The sequence below is a fragment of the Papio anubis genome, chromosome 8 (genome assembly GCF_008728515.1).
Source record: "Papio anubis isolate 15944 chromosome 8, Panubis1.0, whole genome shotgun sequence".
NCBI classification, from domain to species: domain Eukaryota; kingdom Metazoa; phylum Chordata; class Mammalia; order Primates; family Cercopithecidae; genus Papio; species Papio anubis.
This window is the reverse complement of record NC_044983.1, coordinates 89,652,645-89,668,575: the sequence shown is the minus strand read 5'-3', so window position 1 is coordinate 89,668,575 and position 15,931 is coordinate 89,652,645. Positions and strand designations below refer to the sequence as shown.

The 15,931-nt window shown below is 45.0% G+C and overlaps 1 protein-coding gene across 5 annotated transcripts; it reads left to right on the top strand.

Moving 5' to 3' along the window:
* Positions 1–2,399: 2,399 nt before the first annotated feature.
* On the top strand, positions 2,400–15,694 carry GEM (GTP binding protein overexpressed in skeletal muscle). 5 transcript variants are annotated; one of them, XM_003902975.3, is made up of 5 exons: positions 2,400–2,538; positions 4,214–4,550; positions 11,522–11,598; positions 12,724–12,928; positions 14,356–15,694. In XM_003902975.3, exons 2-5 carry the CDS (start codon positions 4,223–4,225, stop codon positions 14,631–14,633), a joined length of 888 nt encoding a protein of 295 aa, XP_003903024.1. In that variant the 5' UTR covers positions 2,400–2,538; positions 4,214–4,222; the 3' UTR covers positions 14,634–15,694. The 5 variants fall into 5 exon arrangements, with proteins under 5 accessions (XP_003903024.1, XP_021798194.1, XP_021798196.1 ...); XM_021942502.2 differs by having other exon boundaries at positions 2,403–2,538; positions 4,214–4,613; XM_021942504.2 differs by having other exon boundaries at positions 2,403–2,628; positions 4,214–4,613.
* Positions 15,695–15,931: the final 237 nt, after the last annotated feature.

Sequence of the window (15,931 nt, the reverse complement as noted above, 5' to 3'; positions counted from 1 at the left end):
TAGTTACTCCAACTTAACTGTTATTCAGTCAAGACTCTTAGTTTTCTTGTTTGTGTTCATGTAGCTTCTTGTGAGACAAACAATTTAAGAAATTTAAAAATTGTTCTATTATCCAAACACAACATTGCTATGTGCCCCCTTCCCCTTCCCCAGTCCTTGGAGTTCATTTTCTTTTGTATGTTTCACATATACCAATGACAAATATTTCATAGTAGATATTGCCTAGGCATAGAATTAGCTTTTTGTTTGAAACGGAGTCTTGCTCTGTTGCCCAAGCTGGAGTGCAATGGCATGATTTTGGCTCACTGCAACCTCCACCTCCCAAGTTCAAGTGATTCTCCTGCCTCAACCTCCTGGGTAGCTGGGATTACAGGCTTCCGCCATCATGCCCGGCTATTTTTTTGTGTTTTTAGTAGAGACAGGGTTTCACTATGTTGGCCAGGCTGGTCTCGAACTCCTGACTTCGTGATCCACCCTTCTCAGCCTCCCGAAGTGCTGGGATAACAGGCATGAGCCACTGCGCCTGGGCAGAATTAGGTTCTTATGAGTGTGAAGTATCAGGTTCTTATCAATGGGCACAAGTAGAACTAAGAAACTATATCATATGCTTATAAACTGATTTCTTCTTAGTTTTTACTCCTATAATGTTTCTGTTGAGACCAGTTGACAGAGTAGGAGTGTCAGTATGGAAAAAGCATGGAACATTTTGAAACGCAGATTATTCATCAACTACATGTGTTTTAGAATGGAGTCAGTGATATACCCTTGGAGATGATCTCTCCTCACCCCCATCTCCTCCTTTTTCCCTTTCCCCACATCTGTAGCCACTCCCTGTCAGCTAAACCCAGAAGAAAAACTTGACAGAAGCAAAGGGCATCCAGAGAATTATGATCCCTAGGTTGTAGTTCCAGCTTTGCCATGTCCTAAGCGGTCATCATCTCTCTAGGTCTCAGGTTTCTTATGTATAAGATAAGTAGGAGATTGGGGCCACAATACCTGAGACTAAAGGAATTCTAAGTTTTCATTACTCTGTGGATTCCACCTTTGCTAGCTTGGGACCTAGCAGGTCTCAGCAGCTGGTCATGTAGCTAATTTCCAAAGCAGATGAATGCCTGCAGGATAACTGTGAATCGACTCTAATCACAGCAGAGTCCACTGCTTCAATAGATGCTGGTGCCTTTGGCTGCTTCCCGGAGCCACCAGCCAACCCAGAGATGAAGCTGGCTGAAAAAGCGGACGAGTATGTTGGAGAGGCCAGCATCATCTCTAAACACAGCATCTGGGAAATACCCATGTCCCCGGAAAGAGGTCATAGAAATCCTTCACTTAGTGGTGCAGTGCAGAGACTCAGACAAACCAGGCTTTGAGTCCTGACCCTGCCACTTATACCAGCAGTATGACCTTGGGCAAGTTGTCTGGCCCTATGTCATCTTCCTCCTCCATACAATGAGGGTAGCAATTGAGTCACCTTGCAGGAGTGTAGTAAGGATTAAGGTCCCAGGAGGCCTAACAGTACCTACTAAGCAGAGGTCCTCAGAGGTACATAGTAAATGGTAGTAGTAGTTATTATCCTGTGCCCTTTGTTCACAGGAGTCTCTCATAGGGGCCGTGGGCTCAGTGCTCCTCCCCATGGCCAGGCTGTATTGGCTCATGCCCAAGGTGTAGCCTTGCCAGGGAGCCTGGTACAGAGATGCTGGTGATTGAGATGCTGATTAAATTCCCTGATTGAGGAGCCTCAGCATTCTGGCCCAGAGCAGCAGGGCCAACAACATTTAGCACAAACTGCTTGGATCCTCAATTAAATTGTTTTCCCAAATTGCCCTTTTCAAGGTCTTGTCCTCTTTCCTCACCTCTTTCTGGCCCCTTCTCTCTGGGTCCTTGCCAGAGAAGGGAAACAAAGCTTTGTGGGGCTCCATCTGCTTCCCCCTATCCAGAGAGAAGGTGACAGAGGCTGTCTTCCTTGCAGAAGATGCGGTTAAAACAAGTCTTGGCCATTCAAGGTGGCTGCAGTCTCATCCTGGAGGCTAAAGTCTCTGCGCATTCCAGGTTGATCCCTGTTTTCTTGGCAAAGCTGAGCTCTCAACTCAAACCTGCTTCTCCCTCCATCCTTTATCCCGCCAGCTTGCAAGTGTTTTGCTGGGAAGGACGATTAAGTGGCACTTAGAGTATTTTTCCATTTTCCTGTGTTCACCTGGTAAAAAAGAAAATAAAACAAAATAAAGGAGGCCCAGGATTGAACTGTCATTATTTTTTAAATGGAGAGAGAAGGGGTCATGTGACTGCGAGTAACCGATTTAGCCAAGTGGCTGCAACTCCGAGTTTGCTGCAGAGCCGCCCCCTCCCGGCGGGGGCGCTGACGTCACGGAAAAGCCCCGCGGCGGGTCGGCTGGGCTAGTTATAAACCGCCCGGCCGCGGCGGCTGCAGGCGGCGGGCACGGACGGCGGGCACAGCGCAGCACTACCCGCTCCTTGGCCCGGGTATCCCAGCGCAGACCCACGCGATACGCTGACGCCCCGACGCCGATCCGGCCGAGCCAAGTAAGGGGGGCGGCCCGGGACGGAGAAGGGAGAGAGTGGGAGTTTCCCAGCCCGCAGAACTTTGGAAGTTGAGAAAAGAACCCCTGAAACGTGCGTTCTGCGCTGGGATTTTCTGGTGGGGGTCAGAGCTTCAAGTGCAAAGGATGTCGCTTCTCATCAGCAGGTTCCTTAGTTCAATTCGGTAGGACAGTCACCTCCTCCTACAGATCGAGTGGTCAGAGAGGGCAACCCTTAATGATGCTTTATGTATTTGTTGTTTGAATGTAAGTCTGCCAACTGAGGTGCTGCTTTTGAGACTAAAAAACCAGCTGGTGGTCCTGGTTAGTGGCGAGGTATTGGGGTATGGAGTGTGGGGGTGAGGGTGGGAGAGCACTGTTTGTGCATTTTGCTGATTGCAATGTGCGTACTTACACTTCGTCGCCAGTAGCCAGAAAAACAGACCTTCCGGCTAGGGGAGGCAGTCTGCAAAGGGAAAGTTGTAGGGAAGTTGTTGAATATCATTTAGGGTAGTCTTCAGCCTTCTGATTTGCTTCAAGAAGGGGGGCTGAGAATGGTGGCTCAGGCCTGTGGTCTCAGCACTTTGGGAAGCCGAGGCAGGAGGATCACTTGACCCCAGGAGTTGGAGACCAGCCTGGGCAACATTGTGAGACCACCGTCTCTACCAAAAAATAAAAATAAAAATAAAAAAACTAGTGGGCGTGGTGGTGCAGGTCTGTAGTCCCAGCTCCTTGGGAGGCTGAAGTGGAGTTGGAGGCTACAGTGAGCTGTGATCCTGCCACTACACTCCAGCCTGGGTGACAGAGCAAGACTCTGTCTCAAGAAAGGAATCTGAGTTGAATTAAAGAACTCTTGAGAATGGACGTGGTTTGTTAAGAATGAGGCACTTTCTGTGCAAATTTGCTAGGTCTGAACATGAGCAGATCATTTCTCTGCCAGGGTGTCTAGGTTTGGAGCTGAGATGCTTTAAAAGTGGCATCTGTGGATAAGAGGGCACAGCTGAGGCGTAAACTTTAAACAGAAAATTTCCCCTCTACCCCCAATAATGGCAGGTGGATGCTCTCCAGGCAGCTGGAGAGCATCAAAGCAACTTTACTAAACATGGAAGTTCCAATAAGTGCCTGTCCAGTCCAGCCAGGGTTGCGGTGGGGAGGGGTGGGGGTGATGTCATTGCCACGTGTTTCCCACTGAGGCACAAAACCTGCTGGACACTGGTGCAATTAAGAGCCAAGTTTAGACAAGAGCAGCTAACCTGACCAGTTGGTCCCCAGCAACATTAACTTGTTGCTTTTCAAGTCATCTCTGGAGGCTGCTGGTTCTTTCCAGCTGCCTTTGTGCCAGCTCCGAGTGCAGCTCTTCTTTGATCCAAGTCTGCTTTGAGGAAGGGGTAAGCCCATGGGCAGTGGTTGATGTTAACAGTATTATTTTTTCCATGCAAATGACAGTCTGCCTGAGGAGCTGGTTACTGACAGTGTGGGCAGTGTGTGTGTATGTGTGTGTGTCCAGTTGAAAGCCTGTCTTGTTGGGCTTTGGAGACTGTTTAATTGGTGTTTTTTATGTTAGGGATACTTGCTTCTCATCTCATCTAATATAATATTACTGATGACTGACCATGTATTTGAGCAGAGCTCTCACTCATGCTTACTAATGCTGCCATCTTGGCTGCTTTGCTCCCCAGGACCCAACGATGACTCTGAATGTCACCATGCGCCAGGGCACTGTGGGCATGCAGCCGCAGCAGCAGCGCTGGAGCATCCCAGCCGATGGCAGGCATCTGATGGTCCAGAAAGAGCCCCACCAGTACAGCCACCGAAACCGCCATTCTGCTGCCCCTGAGGACCACTGCCGCCGAAGCTGGTCCTCTGACTCCACAGACTCAGTCATCTCCTCTGAGTCAGGGAACACCTACTACCGAGTGGTGCTCATAGGGGAGCAGGGGGTGGGCAAGTCCACTCTGGCCAACATCTTTGCAGGTGTGCATGACAGCATGGACAGCGACTGCGAGGTGCTGGGAGGTAGGTGTCCCAGCCCCAGTGGGCTTCTTTCCATCAGGCGTGGCCCAGGAAGAAAGAGCGAAGGTGGGTGGCTTATTTACCTGCAGAGTTGGGAGCTAAGGTTTATGCATTTTGGACAATTGATGGGGGAGCTGAGTCTCCAGAAAAGCCCAAGCACAGGCTCTCAGGGCAATAAAATGAAAAAGCTTGTAGACAGGACCAAAATCTATTGAACCTGGGCCAGAAAGGGAATTTTTCAGATTTCAATTCTAAATGGGTGGGGGAAGGCTGATTAGAGAGGGCATAGCCAGAGGGTCAGCGCCCCACCTCTGACTTCTGCTGACTCTGACTTGAACATTCTTCCCGGAACTCAGTATAGGCACAGCCTTTTTCCATGGTTATACCTAAAACAAGCCAGTTGGAAAAGCTGTTAGGATGGCTTGATCAGTTTGCTTCTACCAATATTAGAAACTTTTGTGGGTGTAAAATAGTTCAAAATCTGTATTTGAAATAGTATAATAATTTTTTAAAATGTGAAGTATAACAATGATACTTTGTATAGAGTCTGACAGCTTTTCAAGACAATTTTCCCTGTACAATTTCATTTCATCTATTTATTGATTGGAACCTGGCCTATTTCCAAAACTGTTTTGAGGTGACATTATCTCAAAATGCATGTATTCTTCAGCTAGGGGTAAAGTACAGCCCTATGTTCTGCTAAGTAATATGAAGATCCTGATAGCCAATGCCGTCCATAAAGTGTCTTTCAGCCACGGCTTCAGTCTGAGCGTATGCGACCAGGGTAGTTACGTGTCCCTATTCACCGCTACAGAAATAAAGGAAGCACTGCTCAGTGTTTCCCCAAGTCACATGTTCTGTGTTCTGTCGCGACTCACAACTGAATCACAGAGTAGGGAGGTGTCTCAGCGATGACTCAGTTCTCCCCTGCATTGATGCATATTAATACTATTCCTCACTACCCACAGCCCATCTCATCTGGAGGTTTTATTCTTCTTGACTGTCTCAGTGTCAAGGAGTTCACTGCTTCATGAGGCAGCTCAGGAACTGGGCTATAAATGATGACTCATTGATGTAACATCGATTTCTCTCCTGGCTCCTGGAATCTCACAAGAGTAAAGGGAGAAATAGGGCCAGTGTTGTACAATTGATTCCCTCCTTCTTTGTAAAGGCTGCCAGGTGACTTGCTAGGAAAGAGAAATGGGAGGAAGGGACTGACATTTAGAGTGAATGTTTGCAATGGGAGAGGCACTTTGTTAGGTGCCTTATATCTGCTCATGTTTATTTTGGTCTTCACAAAGTTCTTGTACTCATGAGCAAATTAAGTCTCAGGGAGACCAAGAGCTTTATCCAGAATCACCCAATAAGGAAGGTAGATTTAGAATTTGGGATTTTATAATCTTAGTTCAGTTCATTTTACCATTTCTGGGGAACTTGCTATGTGCCAGGCACTGTGTTAAGTACTTCCCACACATGTTTTTGATAATACTTGAATCAATCTGGCATTAATATACCTATTTTATGGGTGAAGAAATGGAGGCTTACAAAGTCAAGTGACTTTCCCAGGGTGAAAAAACTAGTACATGGCATGACCAGGATTCACATCTAGTTGTGACTGAACCCAAATCCTGTGTCTTTTCATGGCCCCCTGCAGCCCCAGGATTTAGCTTCCAAATACTAAGTATGACAGCGCACTGGGCATCAGCCATGCAGCTGGCTCTGTCCTAAGCTCTGGGGTACATGGTGATGGATGAGGTATACCATGCTCCTTAATGAGCTAAGTGTCAGTGGCTATGTTGCAGAGCAGGATCACATTAACTAATACTTTAAGCAGTAACAATACAGTGCTTTGGGCATTGACATAAGGAAGAGATCGACTGGGAGGTTTTTTTTGGTTTGTTTTTAAGGGGAAGAATTGAAAAAAGTTAGTGGATAGTAGACTTTAAAAAATGTTTGTCCATTAGAATGGAGTGGTATGTTTCCAGAGGGTACTATTCCCATAGGCATAAAATGTTAAGACTGACTCATACCTGGAATTTGGAAAGGTAGGCTTCCCAGATATTTTGGAAACTTCTTTGTTGAGAGAGACAGAGATAGATGCCCAATATGGCAGCAGATTGGGCATCAGGCACATGGCTGATCCTGGGGCTTCAGGGGACCATGAAAAGACACAGGATTTGGGTTCAATCACAAGAGAGAAAGGGAATCCTTTCCCTAGCTTCTTACACAGAGAATCTGTAGGACCTGCTGGAATCACTAGTTGGCTTTGCTTCCCAAGAGGAAGGTTTTCTAAGGCACACCCCTACATTTTTTTTTTAAATCAGCATCTACTATAAGAAAAAAATCGACATAATATTCTCATAATTATTTCTCCTAATAAAGATGGATATTGTTATAATTATACTGCAGTAATCTTATGACTCTCTGTACACACTGAATGCCATTCATTCATTCATTCCTAAGAAGTAACTGAATGTATAGCAGAGAGCTTGGCGAGGCACTCTGGGGACATGCGAAGAGTTATAGTCATGGGGCTTCTTCTGCGGAGATGCTCACAGTATGCAATGGAGCATAATGTATACACCAAGTAGAAATTGAGATAGGATGTGGTGTCTTGAAAGCGGTGTGAGGAGAGTGCTGTGGGAATTCAGAGGTGAAAACATTACCTCTAACTGTGGATTTAAGAGCTTCGTGGTTGGCCGGGCACGGTGGCTCACACCTGTAATCCCAACACTTTGGGAGGCTGAGGCAGGTGGATTACCTGAGGTCAGGAGTTCAAGACCAGCCTGGCCAACATGGTAAAACCCCATCTCTACTAAAAATACAAAAAATTAGCCGGGCATGGTGGCAGGTGCCTGTAATCCGCAGGTGCCTGTAATCCCAGCTACTCAGGAGGCTGAGACAGGCGAGTCGCTTAAACCCAGGAGGTGGAGGTTGCAGTAAGCTGAGATCTTGCCATTGCACTCCAGCCTGGGCAACAAAGTGAAACTCTATCTCAATAAAATAAATAAAATAAAATAAAATAAAATAAGGTTCATGGAAGAGATGGTCTCTGAGCTGAACCCTAGGAACAAGTAGGATTTGGAAGCCCTGAGCTAGGTGGGAAGGCACACCACATATATACAGCAAAGTATGGAAGTCTTATTGGGCTTGGGGTTTGATGAATGGGTTTAGACACAGCTCTGACACTGACTTAGCTGGGTGCTCTTGGAGAAGCCACTTAGCCTCCTCAAGCTGCCTCATTAGTGTAATTGGGGTAATACCTCCTTCATAGGGTGTTACGAGGATTAAAGGAGATAACATGTTGAGCGTGGAACATGGTGCCTGACACATAATAAGTACAAAATGAGCATTAGTTAGAGCTGATTCTGAATCTACCATTTCCTTTTGATGTGCTTATCTTTCAAAAGTGGCGGTTTCCTTGCTTGTGGCCCCTGTCCACTTTGGTCACTGTTGGCTGGGGCCCTTGGAGCTGTGCAGAGGGGACTGGGCCAGTAAAGGAGACGACAGTATTTGTAGAGCAGGCATTTCTTCCGAGGTTCCTTGGGATCCCCTGAGCTATGAAAGCTGGAAGCAGTTGAAAGTTTTCAGGGAGAGGGATGCTGGAGTCTCGGAACTTTAGAGGTGCTGCAGGAGTCGGTTCTGGCAGTGAGAGAACACTTGGGTGGGTTCCACACACAGCACTAGAGCCAGTCTCGGGCAGAAGGGGCCTCACCTCCAAGTACAAGAGGCGCTAACAAAAAAATTATTAACATGGTAAGGAAGACCTTATTCAGGACCATTGCAATAGGCATCCCAATAGCGGGGAGAGATGGGGCTCAACTCCAAATACAAGAAGAACAACTGGGCACTTGGCCAAGGAGCAGGTGGGAGGGGGTCAGAGGATGGAAGATTACTAAGAGGAGACGTCAAGGTTAGGGGGGATTCTTGCTGAAGTCAGGCCAAGGACTTAGACATCAGAGGTGGTGGGTGAGGAATTTGATCAGATATTGAAGGTGGGGGATTCTCACTAAACTGACTTAGCAGGATTCTTGCTAAAGCTGGATTCTGCCAGGATGGAAATGGAAGCCCAGGGTGGAGGCCCGGTAGAGAAGAGGATTCAGAGGAGTCTGACTAAAGTTTGGTTAAGGAGAGAGTCTGTCAGGGGGATCAAATGAGGAAAGACACACTGGTTTAGAGAAAGTGGCTACTGACCACCATCACCCTTTGTAGAACCTCTGTCCGTCCCCATCAGCATGAGTTCTCTTGCTACATAGAGAGTGGACAGACACCTCAGCTTTCTTCCAGTGTACTGGAGAAGTGGGGGTGTCCCCAGACCCAGATTACTGAAAAGCTTCACAGAGGCTAATCAGTATCCAAACCTTTCTCCACACCTTTACCGGAAGCAAATTTCAAAGAGCTCTCCAAGAGTCTGGTATTCCTTTCCTTCCCTTCTCACCTGATTAGCACTTGAAAAGGATAAAACATGAGCTGAGCAACTTAGATGAAGAGAAACCTGGAGCTCTGGTTACTCCCAGGCTTGCACCTGGTTAGGGGAGAGCCTTCATTTGGGATGCCATGTGTGCTGGAAGGGTCCTGGCGCACATAGCCAGAGGCCGTATCTAAACTCATGTACTGGGGTGGGGGATCAAAAGGAGAGCACACCTGCTGAGTAGGGAGGAGATGGATTGTTTTAGCCTCCCAGGCCTCCAACACAGTAATTTTCAGGCAAAGGTAAGATCAGAGCCTGCCAGGAAACTAGAGGCTCTCAGGAAGCTTCTAGAACGGCAAAGCATCGTGTTTCTACTTTCATGGCTGTGATCCTTAGTCCACTTTTTCTCTAGACTTGTTCTGATATCTCTTAAGCCAGGAGAAAGTTGGGTTTTTCTTTTCCCATCAGCAATTGGAACACAGTATGTTTCTATTTGAATGGCTGGGCACTCAAGCAAGTTCCCTGTACCTGAGTGGTGAGCTGGGAAAGTTCCTCCATCATTGAAGGAGTTGTCTGAGTGCAGGGAGGGGTTTTAGAGAAAAGCTAAGAACCCTGTGGTGGGAAGGGAAGCAGCGGTCAGGCCATCCCCGCTCTGTGCTGCCCAGGCTCTGATGGTCTCCATTGCATTGTCTAATTTGCATGTTGAGGTTGTGAGGCTCTACCCCTCGTAATCCAAATAGTCCCACTGTGATCTCGTTCCTTCTGCGTATTGTGAGAAGGCACACGATAGGCATGACAGAGTTTTAATTCCCCAGGGGCAAACACTTACTGATTAGAAGAATGACGCTGTGGGAGGTGGGGAAACTCACAGAAAGACAGGGACATCCCTGGTTAACTCTCTTCTTATTTGTCCAAGTTTTCCTTCCGTAAGGAAGGGAAACCTCTCCTGATTCCAGTTCTTAGATGATGAAGCATTAAACCAGGAGCAGTGTTTTTCATAAACCCCTCGCTATTGTAAAACAAGAAGTGCCCTGGTTCCAATGTAGCTCTCTTAAGCTAGGATTTATCTGTAGTGAGGAAGTGCTGAGTATGGTAAGAACCAGCTTCCTTCACCTGAAGAAGTGATAATGGCTAACACTGATTGAGTTTCTACTTTGTGCCCAGACTTAATATAGGTAATTGTCACATAGCCCTAAGGTGTGAGTACTATTATCAATCCCATTGCACAGATGAGGAAAACTGAGGCTCAGAGAGCCTAAGTGGCGCAGACCCCCAGAGTTCATACGTGATGGCACCTGGATTCCAATTCAGGCTTGCTTGTTTTTGCAGCCACAATGCTATATTTATCATTCGTTCACTGCACAGACTTTATTGTGCACCAGCAATGTACCAATATGCTGGGGGATACAGTAAACGGCACAAATGCAAATGTCTGCCCTAACAGTACGAGGAGGGGCAGGAGGGACAGAAAATAATAGAATAAGTAAGTTAAATGTGTTGTATGTTAGGTGGCAATAGGTGAGATGGAGAAATATAAAACAGGGAAGGAATACTGTGGGAGAGAAGTGTTGCAATTTTAAATGGATGGCCAGGAAGCACCTCTCCCAGAGGGAGGTAAGGGAACAGGCCTTGTGGATATTTGAGGGAAAAAATCCTAGACAAAAAGAACCAGAAGAAAAATGATAAATCATTATGAAAGTCATAATTTTCAAAAGATGAAATTCAAAACAGGAAACCTCATTGTGAAAATAGAGTGGGGATGGGCTCAATGGTATTGGGATGAGTGAAATCCCACTTGCAGAAATCCCACTGCGCCCCTTTCTATGCCTGCTCCCCATGGATTTTCCAGGCTGGAACTGTTTTGGCCCATTGCGCTGTACTGTGTTTGCCCTTCACCTACACACGATCTGGGCTCAAGTGCAGGGAGGAAAGTTTCCATTACCACGTAGAGCTGGAGGCTGCATTTCTGTTATACTCAAGATGGGAAAACAAGCCCTAGGGAACAGCATTTTTTTAAGAAAAGGAAGAAAACTACAGCCAAAACAAGGAGAGTCTCAAGATTCTTTCTTGCACTTGTCCAAAGAGGAGCAATGTCTCTGAGCTCAGAGCTCCTGAAATTGCTAGTGAGTGTTCAGTAACTACCCACCGAAAGGTACAATGGACTCAGGAAAATGCAGCTTACAGTTTCACTGGGTGGTTAATGTTTCCCCATGGCATTAACCATTGAATCTGAGTCAAAAGCTCTTAAGTAAGTTTATCCTCATAAATGATTTTCCCATACAAAAGGTCCAGGAATGATGCAAACAAATGTCTTTTACTCCATGTGGTTTAGTGATACGTGTTCGAGAGAGACGTCTGCTGGATAAGGACTGGAGGAATTATATGTAGAATATTGTTGAAGGTGACAAAATATAGTAATTTGCCTTTGAAAATATTTGTATACTTACATAATTAATTGCATATTTAGTAAGTTTATGTTCTAGCATAATTTTCTACCTGACCCTCTTATGGAGAAGTGTTGCATATTCGCCTGACTCCAATATCTTTGTTCTTTCTTTTCTAGAAGATACATATGAACGAACCCTGATGGTTGATGGGGAAAGTGCAACGATTATACTCCTGGATATGTGGGAAAATAAGGTATGCAGAGCCTGTAGCTCTCCAAATTCCTTCAGGGCTTTCCTTTCAACAAACTGTTTGGTGCGAGGGTGACCTTGTCCTATATAGTGGGTGTTCCAGATGAGGTGGGCTCATTTTCTTGATTAAAAGCATACTTCTGAAGGATGAGACTGTTCTAAGGAACAGGTCATTAACAAATGAGTTCTGAATAACAAGCAAGTTGTAGTGACTTGCCTTTAGTTCTATTAAAAAACACACCCAAAAAGTTTGTTTGTTTTAGGGAAAATACAAACAGGCATGGACAGTTACTTTAAATAACATAAATCCATTTTATATGAAGATTTGAGATTCTCAATACTAGTCTTCAACATTGGCTTTTTAAAGATTTAAAAAACTTCAGAACCTGGCCGGGCGCAGTGGCTCAAGCCTGTAATCCCAGCACTTTGGGAGGCCGAGACGGGCGGATCACGAGGTCAGGAGATCGAGACCATCCTGGTGAACACGGCGAAACCCCGTCTCTACGAAAAAATACAAGAAAAACTAGCTGGGCGAGGTGGCGGGCGCCTGTAGTCCCAGCTACTCGGGAGGCTGAGGCAGGAGAATGGGGTGAACCCGGGAGGCGGAGCTTGCAGTGAGCTGAGATCCGGCCACTGCACTCCAGCCTGGGCGACAGAGCGAGACTCCGTCTCAAAAAAACAAACAAACAAACAAAAAAGACTTCAGAACCTATGTGCTAGACTTCTGTTTATTGAAAACCCTCCTAGTCCCACAAAACTGTTCTTAATCTCATCACTTGGAAAAGGCAAAAGGGAGTTTTTGGGAAGTCAGAAAATGCTCATTATGGTAGATTAAATAGAAGCTGGAAATGCTGTTTGGCAGAGTAGTTGTATAATTTATCAAATCAAGCTGTAGAAGATATTGAAAAGTAAAAACTTTTTGGCATAAATAGTGGACAGGCTAGCAATTTTTACAGCCACCAGACATCTTATAGGCATGGAAGACCAATACTTTTGGCGAGTTGGAAGCGATTTTCTTCCTTCCTCCTGTCAGCAAGGGTATTTTAGGACACACGTAGTGTTTTTTTGCAAACTGACGCTTCATTCCGTGGTGTAACTGAACTCACAGAAGATCTTATTGTTTCATTAGGGGGAAAATGAATGGCTCCACGACCACTGCATGCAGGTCGGGGACGCATACCTGATTGTCTACTCAATCACAGACCGAGCGAGCTTCGAGAAGGCATCTGAGCTACGAATTCAGCTTCGCAGGGCTCGGCAGACAGAGGACATTCCCATAATTTTGGTTGGCAACAAAAGTGACTTAGTGCGGTGCCGGGAAGTGTCTGTATCAGGTAAGAGGAGCAGAGCCAATACTGCAGAAACAGTCACTGGATCACATGCATTTTCCTTCAGACACAGGTTCTTCCCTCCTTCCATGAGGCTGGATCTAGGAACTCATAAAGATGCTATGTGAAATTTTAGGTGTGTTTCTCAGACTCCTACAGTCCCAGTCAGTCTCCTCCACACTAGTTACTCTCCTTTGTCCATCTGGTCTACCTGCAGGATGCTAATCTTCCCACTTTTAAGGAGTTTCCTGGAATTCCCAAGAGTACAGGGAAAAGAAAGTAGCATCTTCATGCAAGAAGGATAGGGAACTCTGATTTAGGGGAACCATGAGAAAGAGTTTCATTGAGGAAAAAGAATTCTACTCTGGCTGACTCTGGTTCCTGTAAGCCCTAGAAACACTGTCCTACTCTCCTACTCCCCATCCCTGGCTTCTGAAATTTCATTTAAGGCATCAGTCTGATGGGGTCACATATTCTTCTTCGTACTTAGTTCAGGGAAAATCTGTCTTCTGAGTGGGCACCCAAGTGCTCTTACAACCCTTGAGATTTTACTGGCCTAATTCAGATTTGATCCCTTATATAATTATAAAACTAAAATACTGCATTGCCAGGCCCTGCTGAGGAGGAAAGACACCTGATAAAGACAATGTACATGCTAGTTTGGGAATGTCTTCCTACTAGGACACAACTGTCTACAGTAATCATTTTTTTTCCAAACCAAAACTTGATGCATGGTCATTGAACACAATGAGATACTTGCAATTGAGACTGTCACAGAAAAGCTTGCATAATTTAACTGTATTACACATTTGTACAATTCTCAATTTTTTCCCAAGATATCTCATTATTGCTTTATTTTCATTTTCTTTTAAAGAGAGGAAAGCTAAGTAGTAGAATTCTTATTCCCAATTCTGGAAACTGGGTCAGGAGAAAGAGTTGAGTGTGGGCTTGAGAACTGAGCAGACCTGGATTCACTGCCACTTACAGGCTGTGTGAACTTCACCTGCAGAGGAGACTCCCCTCAGTTTCTTCCTGTATTCGACAGGGATAATAATGTATTTTCCAAGATTGTTGTGGAAATTGAAAACAGCGTTTATAAACAACTTAGCCTTGGTCTTGGCACATTGTAAGTCTGCAGTAAACTAAGGATATGGCTTTTACTGTTATAACAAATATCACTGTATTTTATGAAATGGACCTTCGGACAGTGAATATATAGTGGGCCAGGTCTAAAGCCTGTCTCCCTTAATTCCAAGGATCCTCCAGTGAGACATTTTCTATTCATGCCCTGGGAGGGCCCGTGCTGCAGCAGCATCCTCTATCCACTGCATATACAGCTGACTTAGTGTTACCTCGAAGAACCATCCAGCTTGACTGTGTGCTGTGCGAGACTGTGCTCTGCAGCCCCTCTCACCTCTTTCTTTCCTTCCCAGAAGGGAGAGCCTGTGCAGTGGTGTTTGACTGCAAGTTCATCGAGACCTCCGCAGCTGTCCAGCACAACGTGAAGGAGCTGTTTGAGGGCATTGTGCGGCAGGTGCGCCTCCGGCGGGACAGCAAGGAGAAGAATGAGCGGCGACTGGCCTATCAGAAAAGGAAGGAGAGCATGCCCAGGAAGGCCAGGCGCTTCTGGGGCAAGATCGTGGCCAAAAACAACAAGAATATGGCCTTCAAGCTCAAGTCCAAATCCTGCCATGACCTCTCTGTACTCTAGGAACCCAGAGTCACCCAGATGTCCCTTCGATGGACATTGTTGAAGGCCATTGGGACCAATAATCTATATTAGATTGGATACTTCAGTATTGTTAGATGTGGTTTCCCCCATTGTAGCAGGGAGCTGACGTATTAGCCTTGTGGGCAACATGATGCATGGGAAATGAAAGATTTTTGTAAAAAGTCAGTATTTATTTCCAGGAAAAGCCTGACCTTGCTATTTGAACACCCAAGACTCGTTAGAGGATGTGTTTGGTGTTCACATGTGTTTCTTCTCTTCTGGATAGTAGAGAAGTAAAGCTTACAAAGAATGCCTAGAACAAGAAATTTTCGCATTAAAAATTTTGCCCAGTGTTCTGATATGTGACTTTGAGGCCAATGGGTCATAAACAAATATAAGAAAGCTGTTAATGAGTTTCTTCAAAGGAGGGAAAACTTTCTATGAATCTAAGATCGATGGAGCTAGAATTGTAGGACTAGGCTCATCAGAATCGTGACTATTATTGTTCCATCAAACTGTGAAAAGAAATAATGTGGACCTTGCTGGAAACAAAGGCTTGGCAAACAATTTTTGTTCAGTGCCCACCAAGATGTGTAGAATTGGGAACTGATACATGTATCCCTTATAGGCTCAAAAATTATATCTTACAATTTCTTATTTAGGGGAAAATTACTTGAATCAGATTCTATTTAGTCAAACCACCTTTTATGTTTTATTAGTTTTGAATTCATGGATTCATCATAAAAATATTTTTAAAATCAAAATTATTGATACCCTGTAGTGCAAAATGTCAATTTTTGATGTATAATCAGAAGTCTGAATTTTTATAAAACATATGGCATAAAAACTTCCAGTACTTTGGTTGATCCTTGTATGTCACAGCTCTGCTCTATTTATTATTATTTTGCAAAATAACCATTTTAACATTTGATAAAGCATATTTATGAACATATTTCTTAATAAGAAAAATATCCATTTTATTACCATTTTCTATCTTTTTCAAAATATGCAAGTTTTTACCTATATGTCTTATAATAAAAGAAAATATTTGAAAAAAGGCATTCTTGATTGGTTTTCCTCCCCAAGCAAGATGATTAGGATTATTTTTATACAGCCTTTAGAGCAAGCACATTCCAAAGAGACATATTCCTGTTGTTTTCTTTCTTTTTTCTCACCAGCAATAGCCCAGTCATTATCCGTTTTAAAGGGTATCCCTGACATCTCTGCTTTGGAATCACGATTCACAGTAATGCAAAGTTATTTTTGGCTGATACCGTTGGGAAGTATTTGGGGTCATC